The sequence below is a fragment of the Zeus faber genome (assembly GCF_960531495.2).
Source record: "Zeus faber genome assembly, chromosome: 20".
In the NCBI taxonomy this organism is placed as follows: domain Eukaryota; kingdom Metazoa; phylum Chordata; class Actinopteri; order Zeiformes; family Zeidae; genus Zeus; species Zeus faber.
The window spans coordinates 12,430,885-12,445,884 of record NC_137207.1 but is presented as its reverse complement, the minus strand read 5'-3'; the positions used below and the strand labels follow the sequence as shown (position 1 = coordinate 12,445,884).

At 44.1% G+C, this 15,000-nt stretch overlaps 1 protein-coding gene across 1 annotated transcript in view; it reads right to left on the bottom strand.

Moving 5' to 3' along the window:
• Positions 1–15,000, bottom strand: part of arid5b (AT-rich interaction domain 5B) — a gene marked incomplete at its 5' end in the record, with an annotated part of 94,108 nt that overhangs the window by 35,671 nt on the left and 43,437 nt on the right. Inside the window, one exon of the mRNA XM_080021211.1 lies at positions 10,390–10,620. Coding sequence (XP_079877337.1) covers positions 10,390–10,620 — 231 coding nt within the window. The remainder of the gene's footprint in view (positions 1–10,389; positions 10,621–15,000) is intronic.

Genomic DNA, 15,000 nt, shown 5'->3' with positions numbered 1-15,000 from the left:
CACACACACCGCTGCAGGGAACGACACAATATCAAGAGTTTCGCCCGATAATGAATGCGGCAGCAAATTAAGCCCCAATATCCCCAAAAGACACATTGCACGCGTTGCACACTGGGAGCGTTTGCTGCTGAATGCCCGAATCAGCCGGATGAGAGGAACGGCGTGCAGCCTTTCGTTTGACTCCATACATCCCTCCTTTTTTTTTCCTCTCCTTTTCTCTCATAATATAATATGCGGTTGACAGATGAATATGGAGCAGCCGCGATGTTCGCCTGGCGCCGCTCATTCCCGATGCAAAGTCACGCTAAAAGGTCGAAAGGGAATACGGCATGAGAATGGTGAAATTCAAATGGAGTGCAAGTGGAAGGGAAAGTTCCCTTTCAAACAGATTGCGTAGCCTTCTTATAGTTTCCACACGCAGGGTCGTCATATTTTGACGTGTTATGGCAAGGACGACCGGGCCCCGGCGCGAACCTTCAGAAGCGGTCGCCAAGTTGGCAACCATGCGCGAGGCGTCGGCTGCCAAGACTGACAAAACGATTGCCGAATGTTAACTATTATATAATTGACTGATAATGATCCTATATAATTATGATCCATTTTCCCAAATATCGTCATTTCCTTGGCAGAAATATACTGCACTTGCAAAGTGGGCAACCAGACCGCGAGAGATGGTTGACGGTGGTCCAAAATCTGGTTGCCCCGGGGGCAACTGGGCAGCTATAACTGTTGGGTCCTGCCTATAGGAACGCATCTCAGAGCTTTCGAATGACAGTTTGGCCGCTGCCGGGCTGCGGCTCACCTTTCTATCCGCGAGGAAGCGATCCATTTTTTATGAAGTTCAGCCTGGAAGACGCAGGCTTCCAAAGGGGCAGCTACGGAGAGGGGGGGGGGGTCCTGGCTCGGAACCAGGGGGGGTTTGGATAAAGGAGGCACTTTGAAAAAAGACGCAGCACTGATCAGCTCGCACACGGAGCGAGAGGGAGGGGGGCGACATTCGGCTCCGGGACTCAAAGCCATTACAACCTCCTTCACCTGCTAAGTCTCATTCTAATTCTAATTCCCGCGCCCCAGAGGTAAAGCACCTCGACGCGCTCGGCGGGAGACGGTGGAGAGGGGGGAGGAGTTCCGCGTGGACGATTTGAGAGAAGGGAGGGAGGGAGGATAAGTGAAATTCTTATTCTCAAATCAACCGGATAGACCGACTTACGGACCGGGCCTGAAGACTCTGACGCCGAAGGAGAGACGGCTGGATGACTAAGGTCATTAAAACACGACGAGTGATCCGCTCCTCTCCACTAGACACATCCAACATGTTTTAAAAACAAGTTAGGGTTAAAGGAAAGTGTATTAAGCTGGACAGATTTGACCTGATATTTAGGTGTTAATCATCGCTGAAAAGCTGGTAAATATACTGTACTGTATGTACTGACTTTGGGGTCATGAACAGATACAGAATATTGACGTGTTCACGTTTTTATTTACGTACATAAGCACGTTGCACAACGTTTTAATGCTTCGGTCAGTTTTGGCCACAAAGGAGAAGAGGCCAAATCTCTGATCCTCTTTTATTTGAACTGTTGGTAAAGGGAGGCTGCCGCGTACAAAAAGCTGAGAAATGCCCTCGCGGACAAAACGCGAGACGGGCGCAGATCTCCCGCGCGTTGTGGGGAATCGCCTCCGCCCCCTGTCCGGGAAGGGGGCGGAACACACCGCCATAAAAAAAAAACAACAACTCCCGCTCACCACTTACTCACTCGGCCCCTCAGAAGCGACAGTCGGAAGAGGAGGACGAGCACAGCGGAGCCCTCGCTCTGACGCAGGACGGCGACGGAGGAGGAAGTGTCCCAAACCGAGGGCCAATGCTGAGCATAACTGAGCGTGCAATGACCAATCCGCCGGTGAAGAAGAGGAAGAAAATACACGGGTTGAAAGAGAGGCGACGCCGATGGAATGGAAAATTACCGCAGTCACAACCAAGTCAGGGAAGGCTGTCAGTCCAAAAAGACATGGTCAGAATGCTCCAAGGGCCGACGGCTGCGCCAGATGTGCAGTCACGCCGGCTCGCGACATCAGATCTGCCTTCAAACCGCTCATTCTGCGGTCGGCGGAGGGCATTACTCTGCACAACACAAACCCGGGGGCTTTATACACCTGCGTTAAAAAAAATGTGCTGTCTTGCTATGAAAAGGAAATGAAATGAAATTATTCACATCATTGTTTTGATGTGTTCCATTTGTCGCCATCATGTCGGGGGCCACCGGGGCAGCTCCTCGTGATGAATGTTATTGTGCCAAATCAGATTTTCATCAAATGCAATACAAACATGACATGTGTGAGATACTAAAAACATGGCAGCAAATAAAAAAAAAACATGAACATGATGACCATTATGGCCGGTTTGATGATTAATTACTTTTTGAGGAGGATAAATATGCCTATCTTTCGAGCACCAGCCATTTCTGGATGATGAGGTTTTCATTGGTTGAACACTGAAACACAAGACAAGGGTTAATACCTAAATATTTATGATAATGATGTTGGGCTTTGGCTTGGGCTATTATCTGATACTGATATCCTATTTAAGCCTGGAATACTGTATGGCCAAATTCCAATCAGCACAAAATGATGCCTAATCATCTCTTAGGGGTATCATATACAATGTGGTGATATTAAGACAGGAGTCAAATTGCAGGAGCCACTTTGGAGGCCTAAATTACTGAGGATGAGGCCAAACATGTCACTCTTACTTTTATATCATACTTTACATGACCAGGTAGTTGAATGTGATATTGGATTGTTGGAACAAGGGACAGTAAGATAGATAGATAGATAGATAGATAGATAGATAGATAGATAGATGGATGAAGGATAGAAAGACAGACAGACAGACGGATGGACGGATGGACGGATGGACAGATAGACAGACAGACAGACAGACAGATAGATAGATAGATAGATAGATAGATAGAGGGATGAAGGATAGTTAGAGAGAGAGAGAGCAGGGAAAAGCCTAAATCTGTGTGTCTGTCTCTCTGAATTGTTAATATGGCAAATGGCAGAGACATACGTGCTGCTAAAACATGCATAACCTTCTCTGTTTTAGCCCAGATTGTGAATCACAGATTTCCAGGACGCAGCTATGACTTTGTGGAAAGAAAAAAATATATATTTGGATCACAAGTTATTCTGAGACCAAACACTAGTTCACATGCACGACTACTACTGTACGTCCTTCGTCGAGTCCCCGAAACGTGTCGTGCAAGTTTAATATAGAACTACGAAATCAGGTTAAACCAAGCCGAGCAGCCCCCCCCCCCCCCCCCCAAAAAAAAGGGTGTCGATTTTCTGCAAATTTGCTCGTGCAACTTAAGGCGGAGGGTGTGAAAAAACAGAAGAAAGATTCAAAAAAAGGAGGTGAGAGAATCTGGATTTAGAGAACAGTGTTACCGTCTAAAAACAGATCAGCAGGGAGCGAAAGAATGAGTTGGAAGGCGTCCCTGTCGACCTTGGGTGTCAGGAAATTCATCAGAAGACAGAGGCAGTGGTTATTTAAAAGAACCAAAACCAAGTTAGTTCCCCCTTTTCATGTTGGCCATAAAATATAAAAAAAAAAGGAAAACGATATAAAATAAGATATAACAAAAAAATGGACAAAAAAACAAAAAAACAAACAAAAAAAAACAACAAAAAATACAAGGGAGAAGCCGTAACTCGAAATATAAAAAATATAATAATAATACAATATATATATATAAAATAAAGAATTAAATAAATATAATACACTAACCCTCACCTTAACAAAAATAATAACAAAAGTAATAATAACGATAATAAACGATAAATTGAATAAATAAATGTAATTGATAAATAAAAAAAATCATAAATATAATAACAAAAAAATAATAACAAATAAAATAAATAAAATATAATAATGAGATAAATAAATACATAAATAAAATAAAACAGAAGAAAACAATGTCAAAAGCCCCCGAAAAACATGCCCATGTTCTTAAATTGCAGAAAAAACGCCGGCAGCAGACACGAGCACGGCTGGTCTGCAGCGAAGCGATCGTACATGGAGTTGCAGACGCAGCAGGCGTGGAGCCGCTGCAGCCGCAGTGGAATGCCACTTGCCCCTTTTCTCCTACGATGTTACGCAACGTTGAGCATTTCGGGGCCCGGTGCAGCTGATTACACGGCGCCTGCACCACTGATTAAATGACGGAATCTTTTTTAAATTTATTTTTATTTTTTTTATTTTTCGACCGTGTTCCCATTATCCATTCTTTTTTCCTCGTCTATGATAATTAAAAGAGGTCATAAACACAGCGTACATGTTCTCCACGGACTGGGTCCATTCCGTGAAGCAATTATCGCTCGCTGCGATGCCGCACGGAAGCAGGAAGGAGGAGACGAAAATATATTTTGTGTGGGATTCTGTTTGATGCCACGCTGGAGTGAATCATCACGACAGCCATCAGCCCTGGCGCTCTGCATTCCACGTTGCCTTTTTCGCCGCTCTCTACGAACAGATTTCTGGTGGTGGTGTTTTTTTTTTTTTCCTTTTTGTTTGTTTTGTTCTCCCCTTCCCCGAGGATTTTCCTTGCGTCGGATGCATCATTTCTCAGTCTCTCCCTCAAAGACGGCTGGAATACTACGTCCTGATTGGGCTTCGGAGCCGGAGAACCGAGCGCTGGGACTGACGGAGCCTGGGGGCCGGTCGGGGAGACGTCACTCATGACATAACCCAAAACGCTCGTCGTGCGGCTGTTATTCCAGCGGTTGCGATGCATGGAATCTCATTTTCGATAAAACGCCCTTTGAATTCCAGTCTTTGTTTCCGAAAGACCACATTTGGGAAAAAAGACGCTTCAGAAAATACGGCGCTCTTGTCAAATGAATATTATTATTATTAGTATTACTAGTTTGGCCAGGAAATGTGATGACTCGTGTTTTCGTAAGAAGATCATATTTTTGCTGGGGAGTGAAATATCTCGCTCTTCCATTAATCAGAGGGCTGAATCACTGAAGTCGGTGTCGAAAAAAACATTGTAAAGAAGAACCATCTGGAAAGCATCAATAGCCTGCGTCTACTACCCCACACACACACACACACACGCACACGGACACACACACACACACACACGCACACGGACACACACACCATTTCCTTCCTTTATAATTACTGACCAACATGACACATTCCATGCAATGCAGTTGATGTGATAAACCTTCCCCCGCATCGGTTTTAAAATGTTTTTTATTTATTCCGTTATTTTTGGCAGCGGGGGCTTATGATGCCATTTACAGCAGACTAATGGGCTGAGGACTGATATTTTACCGTAAAAAGGAACAACATGTCTCCCTCACACAGGAAACATCTATGTTTAATGTTAGGGAACTCCAATATGAAGAACGGGTGAATAAACACGGAATAACTAACATCACCTTAAAGTGGTAATCCGTGAGATTATTTTGTTAAAAAAAAACAAAAAAAACAAACAAACAAAAAAAAAACATCCCATATTTGATACTTTATTTCGGTGGCACTTTATAGTATTTGCATTTTGGATGTGCTCCTCTAAACCTAGTTTCCTTTGTTGGTGGAATGCAATGATGGGTCATCATTGCGATGATATAGGCGGCTTAATCAATGCTCTAACGCTCCATGACGACTGTTAAACCTTTATTGGAGTGTTTTTTTGTTAATCCACAATTTTCACAGTGAAAATTCAGTTTTTCCTCAATAAGCCCCTGATAAGAAATTAGCTCCGGTCTAACCAGTGAGAGCGATGAATATTCCTTTGAGTGCCTTTATCTGCAGATTCTGCCAGAGGCGGCTCGCGACCTGACAGAGAAATCGCTGTATTCGCCGGAGTAGCAGAGGATAATTAAGTACTCCATTAAGTAAATAGGCTGTTTCTATACTTCAAGTCGACCGGCCGCAGTTAATAAAAATACTACAATCGTCACAAGAGCAGCTGGGCGCGTCGCCCGGTAAAAGCCCCAGATGGGTTTGGACGATTCTGAACCCTAACACTGACAGAGTGTGGGGGTGGAGGGAGTGGGGGTTACTCCTGGGAAAGAGGCTCAGTTAGGAGAAAAATTTGGGCATTTGTATAGCAGCGTTCGGGGTAAGTGTATTACCTTCCCCTTTCCATATCTCCCTTCCTCCCTCTCTTCCCACCGTGTCCCCTGCTCCCCTCGCCGACCCCACAGAGGCCCTTTAGTCCAAAAAATTGCAAAAAAAACCCACATGATTTCAAGGTTGTCCGTAATACATTTGTACAGGTTCATAGAGGCTGTTTCCATGTTTTCAGCGCAACCTCCGATGACGGACACTGGTCCGCGAAGGGTCTGGTCTGCGACACCACGTCGCATCGATCCTTTAAAATGCACCGCGTTAAAAACCCTGGTGGTTCAGATTGGCGCGGGGGTGTGTGTGGCCGCAGGTCGCCCCGACGTCGCCGACCGCGGCGTTTTTTTTGGGATATTTTTTGTCAGGCTTCCGACTCCATTTGGTCCGGTTGTTGCGGACACGCAGGCGGATTTAAACGGCAAATTAAAATCCAGCTACAGCGTTGCGTTTGGTTGAATCACTAACAGGGTAGTAGCCGAGGCATTTCACAAGGTTACCCCGGAAAGATCGCCTCAAATCAAGTTGTATTCAGTGTCGCTGCAATATGCACGTTTCAAAATCCACACATAAAAAAAATGAAGCGTAAAGGTGATACCATTTTCATTCTTATGCAACTTCTACCTCCCCAAAGTCGGCTGCACATGGCTATTAATAGTGTTGTTGAACTGAAGTAGGCTGAATGGAATCTCTCTCTCTCTCTCGCTCCCTCTCTCTCGCTCTCAGAATTCAAATATCGCCACGATTTTAACAGCGGGACAAATAGCAGCGCTTTGTCGCCGGAAGGAGGCCTGTTCCCTCACACCTGTCACACCTGTCACCATAAAATAATTGGTTTCATTCAACGGGGCTTTCTTCCTCTCTCCGGCGAGCTGCGGAAGGGACATTTTGTTTCTTTTTGTTTTGTTTTTTTCCCCCCGAAAAATCACCGGAGCGGCCATAATACTGTTGTTAAAAAAATAAATAAATAAAAAAAAACACTAAAAATCCCTTCCGCATTCAATTTCTTTTCCCCTCTTCTTTCGGTCTTCGGCGCCCTGCCTGAGTCTACGGCGGCGTAGAACAACCGTACATACCCCGCCTACATGCGGGGGGAGCCAAAAAAAAAATTATAATAAAAGAACGGAGGAAAATCGTTGCGGCTAAATGTAGACGTTTGCATGTAGAAAGAAAATAAATAAAAAAGAAGGAGAAGAGAAGATGGAACGCCAGCTACAGTGTCATCCCGGGTGTAGAAAAGAGCGCTCCACCCCCCCCTCCACCCTCTCACATATTTCAAAACATATCTCGCGAAAAATTTAATTTGTTCTCAGGGTAATAAATCCAGCGTGCGGCCCGGGACTCCTGCAGCACGGTGACATCATGCTCAGAGCTCAGCCTCGGAGATTTTGGTGATAAATCCCAGCCCTTCACTGTTGCTCTAACTACCATTGTTGTTTCACCGTTTCCTCCCCGTCCTCGGAGGCCGAGGTTTGACTCCTCGTGAGATGCTGCGGAAAAGCGTCTGATTTCGGGTCCCATGTAAGTCAATGGGACCCGAAATCAGCTTCTGGATTAAAAAAAAAAAAAAAAAAAGATATCAATATATTTCAAGCTGATTAATTATTATTAATATTATTGGGTTTTTTTTAAACAATAAAATAAGATATGATAACACTTCATTAATCCCCCCCGGGGAGAAATTTCAGGGGAATATCCGCAAGAGCTGCCTACTGCTGCCTGCTATCTGCAAGAGCTTCCACCGACGCAGTCACACACATACGCACACAGAAGTCTTATTTTATAGAAAAAGGATAATATACCGTTTTATTACACGATATTAATATAACGTGACAGATTCCCGTCCCGTGCTTCCAGGACGCACCAATAAAAAAAACCTCCTGTAGATCACTCAGGACTTTGTGACGCCGGTGCAGTAAGTCGGCAGCAAAAACTGGACACCGTCTGAGACATTCTAAAAATGCACATTAGCGTTTTGCGGGATGTTTTGATATAATTCACTTTGTCACTTAATCGCAAAGTAAAACAGAAAGGAAGGGAAGTCAGGCATAATAAAACAGCCAATCCAAAAACCTAATTCAGTCTGGCACAATAATTCAACTAATTGTCAATGCGCGGAGTACAAGTACTGAGGCAACGAAATGCATTCCTCTGCATTTTACCATCCAGTAGGTGATGTATGTAGGAGCAGTGAGCTGCCATGTAGCGACGCCCGAGAAAGCAGTGAGGGGGTTAGGTGTCTTGCTCAAGGACACATCAGCAGGCTACCAGGAGGAGCCGGGATCGAACCGGCAATGTTCCTATTACTAGACAACCCACTCTACCTCCTGAGCCAGTCTATTATTCTTCTTCTTCTTCTTCTTCTTCTTCTTCTTCTTCTTCTTCTTATTATTATTATTATTATTATTAATAATAATAATAATAATAATAATAATAATAATAATAATAATAATCTTCTTCCTCTTCTTTGGTCTGCTCCAGTTAGGGGTCGCCACAGCGGATCATCTGCCTCCAATACCTTCTGTTCTGCGCATCTTCCTCGCTTTCACCGCCTGCATGTCCTCCCTCACCACATCCATAAACCTTCTCTTCGGCCTTCCTCTTTTCCTCTTGCCTGGCAGCTCCATCCTCAGAATCCTTCTCCCAATCTAACTCTCATCTCTCCTCCACACGTGTCCAAACCATCTCAATGTGGACTCTCTCACTCTTCCACCAAACTGTCCAACCTGAGCTGTCCCTCTAATGTACTCATTCTTAATCCTGTCCGTCCTTGTCACTCGCAATGAAAAGCTAAACATCCTCAACGCTGCCACCTCCAGTTCAGCCGCCTGCCTTCTTGTCAGAGCCACCGCCTCTAACCCATACAAAATAGCTGGTCTCACTTCCGTGCTGTAGACCTTCCCCTTCACTCTTGCTGGAACCCGTCTGTCACAGATCACTCCGGACACTCTTCTCCGCCCACTCCACCCTGCCCGTACTCTCTTCTTCACCTCTCTCCGGCACTCTCCGCTGCTTTGGATGGTCGACCCCAAGTACTTGAACTCATCCGCCTTCTCCACCTCCACACCTTGCATTCTCAGCTTTTCGACGCCCTCCCTCCCATTCAGGCACATGTATTCTGTCTTACTCCTGCTGACTTTGATTCCTCTTCTCTCTAATGCATTCCTTGTCTTTCTTCCTCTTCCCGCATGATACACCAAGTACCTTCTTGGCCGTCTCCCTCACCACTTCTGCAGTTGTTTCCCAGTCCTCTGGTAACCTTTCATTCCCACCTATTGCCTGCCTTACCTCTTCCCTAAATGGCATGCAACACTCTTCCTTTTTCAACTTCCACCATTTTATCTTTGGCACTTCTTTAACTCTCTTCCTCTTCTTGGCCTCCAGAGTCATCCTACAGACCACCATCCGATGCTGCCTTGCAACACACTCCCCTACCACCACTTTGCAGTCACTAATCTCCTTCAGATTGCACCTCCTGCATAAGATGTAGTCCACCTGTGTGCGCCTTCCTCCACTCTTCAATGTCACCCCGTGTTCCTCCCTCTTCTTGAGATATGTATTCACAACAGCCAATTTCATCCTTTTGGCGAAATCCACCACCATCCGTCCTTCCACATTCCTCTCCTTGACACCATACCTACCTGTCACCTTCTCGTCACCTATGTCTCTGATCCCTTCGCCAACATGCCCATTGAGATCTGCTCCAACGACTACTCTCTCTCCCTTGGGGAAGCTCTCCACCACTACATCCAACTCACTAAAGAATTCCTCTTTATCTTCCATCTCACACCCAACTTAGGGAGCATATGCACTGACCACATTCATTATCCCCCCATCAATTTCCAATTTCCCAATTTCCAATAATAACAATTATAATTATAATTATAATAATAATAATAATAGTAATAATAATAATAATAATAATAATAATAATAATAATACGTTTAGTGCTTTTCACATTGCTCAAAGACACTTTACATCGCATCATATATCAATTTTCTTTTTTGTGAAACCTTTTTCAAGCCGATTATCTGTACAGCAATGCACTAATCCTCCCACCATGAAAAATAATGAATGAAAATGTGTGATTTTCATGATTCTCATGATTATATGCAGCTGAACCTCAGGTTGGCTCTTTAACGTGGTCGCAATTAAGACGTAGGATTTCGGCAAATCTGTCATAATCACGTAAAATCTCTCTCTCTCTCTCTCTCTCTCTCTCTCCCTCTCCCGCTCTCTCCACCACTCACCGAACTCGTCGCACACGCACTCATTGAGCAGCAGCGTGGGGTGGTCGAAGGTGTCTCGGCAGTAGAGGACGCACGTGCTCTCCGAGGCGCCGGCGACCCCGCCCAGCGCCAGCACCTCAGGCTCCGTCAGCGCGCACACCGGCCGCTCCTGTAGGCGGGCCGCCACCGCCCGGTACCGGCAGTACTGAGGGTAGGACAGCACCAGCACCGGCCTCTGGTCACCGTCCTCACCTGGAGGAAGGAGGGAGGAGAAGAAAGGAGTTTAAATGAGATGGATAGACAGACGGACGGACAGACAGACAGACAGACAGACGTGCCAGTCGATGTGTCGGAGGCATTTACCGAACGCTCACACCAGAAGCGATGTGCACATAGCTGCACTCATTTATTTAGATGTTGTTTGCAAATATATTTATTTTGAAGTGACACGGTTATTTTTTATATTTATTTATATTTGTTCATTGTTGTATATGTGCATTTTATACCTGTCAGAATAACATCTCAAAGAAATATTGCGATGCAATTTAACCATGTTAAATAACGAAATAACCGTGTTATTTGTGCCACATGACATCATACTGTACAGGGAAAATGTTTTTAATCAAACTATATGGAAGTACTGGGACAGTCTCAACAGAGAACGAACTTGGACTTTTACCTTTTCACTTTAGTGCATCATGTAATAAACCTTACCAGTGAGTGACTGAGAAAGTGTCCCCGTTGCGCATGTTTACACACGGGGCTTTTCTGTTGTTATTTTGTTCAATCAAAAAACTGAGTAAACTAATTAAATCTACAATAAAAACACACTTTGTTTGGAATGAAGATCGCTCTGATCTGAGCTGCGGATCGCGCTCCACCGTTTTAACGAACCGACAATGAATTTCTTTGTGTGCGTTTGCGAACGTAGGCTCAAATAAATAAATGAATTATTAATCATGATGAATTACATATTCAGCTATAAAAACACTAGAGAACTGCGTGTTTTTACACGTGATGGCAGTCTGACATAGCAAGCTGATGACAAAGCTCATTTTGCATCGCGGCTTATACAGTATGTGCCATGTGCGTGTATTATGGGATAGGACAGGAGGCAGTTTACATCACGGGCTCAAAATAAATCTCCATCTTCGGCCGACCTTGGCATTCTTACAAAGAATCCTGAGAAAGCAAAACTCGTGCAGCGTGTAGCGCCACATGCACACTCTGCACCCTCTCCCATTTGGAAAACAGTAAGTAAGTAAGCCGTAAGTTTTGTATTTTATTTGGAATGAGTTTTGAATAGGCGACAAACAGTAAAGTTTGTTGAATGTCAAACAAACGACAACAACAAAAGATTTTACTTTTTACTGTTGACAGGAAAACCGTCGACGGTCGGTCGATTAGTCGACACATTTAACATCCCTAACACACACACACACACAGCCTGCTAAAGTGCACGCACAGTGATAGACGCATTGACGTGCCAAACAACCTACTCCGTCCAAATGCTTTGGTCCAATGAGTCTCTTCAGACACACACACACACGCACACACACACACACACACGTTTTTGCTATCACTTTCGTTGGACTTTTTTCTCTTGCAAATGCAAATGCATGAATGCACACACACGCACGCACGCACGCACGCACGCACACACACACACACACACACACACACACACAGACACACACACAGACAGGGGTTTGCCAAAGTGTTCAGGGCAGCTGCCAGCAGCTCATAAAACATGATGCATTTGACACAGAGAGCTCATATTTGTCACCGAGCTGTTTGGGTGTGTACTTGTGTGTTTGTTACTAGGCAAGAGAGATAAAGAGTGTGTGTGCATACAATGTGTTATATATGTATATTGACACATACATAAAAAAAGGGGGGGGGGGGCGGCAAAACACTAAAACTTCAGTTTTGAGTTTGGAGATTGCATTCCCATGTATTCACAAATATTGAGAATGGTTTCCTTCATAAAATGTGAGCAGAATGGATTTGTGCATAAAATGTATAGAGGCTGAATTTGGCCATTCATCAATCCTTTATTATGTATATATTTACCTTTAAAATTAATCCAAAATAGAAAATTGTACTCTAAAAGTTATATATATATATATATATATATATATATATATATATATATATATATATATATATATTTATTTATTTTTTATTGTTTCCATTCTTGGGTTCTTTGCTGCCGTTGCATGCAATGCTCCCCATGATTGAATAATTCATGAAACAGCACTTTGGGCACAGAATGTGTTATTGTGCATCGTTTCTTCCTCACCTGTGTCCACTTAGGGAAGCGTCACGTTTCCCACTTATCTCAACTTCTCCGGCATGTTCATTTCTGAGTGCACGTCAGGAATGTCACCGGCAGCCAGAAATATTTATTGCCGCATATTTATGCAAATTGCTCATTACACGCCCCGTTTTCTCATTTACCATTAATTGGGATTTATTAGCACCAACTTATTTGCAGACAATTCACTTATTAGAACAAACTTACCTGCCACACACATTTTCCACACAAATATCTGAGGAACATGGAACATGAGCATCTCCAAAAGTGTGTTATGTGCCATAATGGAGAGTAATAGATTCTAATTTACTCTCTACGTCTATTACTCTCTCTCTCTCTCTCTCTCTCTTACTCTCTCTCTCTCTTTCTCTCTCTCTCTCTCTCCCTCTCTCGCTCTCTCTCAGCCTGATAAATGACCCCCACATTAATTCCAATTAGCAGAGTTGAAGACAGTTTGAAAACGGTCCACATTTAAATGGCTTCGGTTCACGACAGGACACGGCCGCCCCAGCGGGAGGAGGAAGGAGGAAGGAGGAGAGGAGAGAGGGAAGGAGGGGAGGAGGAGAAGGAGCGCGGACGTAAGGTGAGCCGAAGCGGTGATTGTGGAGCGGGTTTGGGCGACTGGCTGGTCCGATCGGCAGTCTTGTTTTGTTTTTGTTTTTTTCCCCCGTGATTTGTTGCCCTTGTACTTTGTTAATTTAATGGCTCGCTCCTCAAGAATTCAGCTCGGCAAATAATTAACCTGTGAAGCGCGATTTGAAGCGTGCACTAATTGGAACTGGCAGTTGGAGTTGGGCCATATGCACGTTCGTGTTACACTGATTTCCGACGGGTCTTTCACGAAACTGCAGTGACCTTCATTTCTTACTTGTGAATTAAAAAAAAAAAAAAAAAAAAAAAAACGTTAATCCAACTCGAGAGAATTGGACTGGAGGTTTTTTTGGGGTTTTTTTTTTACGTCTCCTCCGGACAGCATCCCGTGCCTGTGTTTTTATTTTAGATCTATTCATTTCCGTTCGTGCGAGTCTCCCCGTTGCTGTTCCGCTGCTATGGGACTTAGTTCAGTAAAAAAACTGATGTTTTTTTGTGTAAATACTTTACTTGTGAATAATAAATCCGGCACTTCTATAACAGGGATGCATTTGCTGAAAATCCTTGTTCTACCCCAATGCCCCCACGCCGTGCCAAACAAACACTGCCGCGAATATATCGTCCGTCGCCAGTTTTTGGGGTTGACGGCGGTTGGTAGAAACTTTCTGACATATCGCCCTCCACTCCATTGTAGAGCAGAGGAATGCGGACAAAGGAGGAGAGGAAAGATAAGACAAAATTGCTCAGCGATTTCCCCTAATAAGATCTGAGCCTTTCTGGAGAAAGAGGCTCCTTCTCCCGGTTCATCTTTAATTGGAGGGGCGAGCATTGTCATGAGGGAGCGGCCGAAAATCACATTACGCAATTTCGGATTCCTGAAACCCCCCCCCCCCTCCACAAAGCAGAGCTTTGTTCCCTGCATGTGTGTTTGTTTTACTGTACTTGTGAGGACCCGTCTCCAAATTGACAGATTTTTGGGGTTTTGAAGTGCACCAGGAACATGGGTCCTCACTCGCCAGGTGTATTTACTCGCTCACTTTGATACCGGAACGAGTGTGCAAAGTCGCCGTGAAATGGCGACAATTTTTTTTCCGTTGAGACGGCGACGAGATAACATCATTCCCGTGACGTTCTGTCGTGTGTAAATATCTAATGAAAGCAGCGGTAGTCATCCCCAAAATATCGTCCTTATTGTGACCGGCATATACGTAAAAAAATATTGTGATATTTGATTTTGCCAATATCTTCCAGCCCTAACTGGAAATGTCAAATCTGGCCTATTTTTACAGATAAAAAAACAACAAACAAACAAACAAAAAACCCACACAATCATCAAATAACAACTGCTTTTCTGTGGACACAAATACTGGATGTAACATGGGAACGGGATGCTCCGATGGCATTTATTTTTTATAATATAATCTACATCTACATCTAATATAATTTACATCATTTCCTACGGTGTGGGCGGAGGCAAGGTGTCCAGAGGAATGAGCGTCTCTCATTCAACATTTCTTTGCATTTCACTGCGTTGAGCCACATCCGGAGCAACAGCATTGGACTGAATGTCAATTGAAGGCGTTAGATACGGCAGCTCGTTATTGCGATATTATGGTCTTAAATGTGAACGCACAGATACAGATGTGCTGATTCCTTCAATCGACAATCAATCAACCTTTCCATAAATTCTACAATCGTTAAATGCGTGTTCATAGAAATGAAGC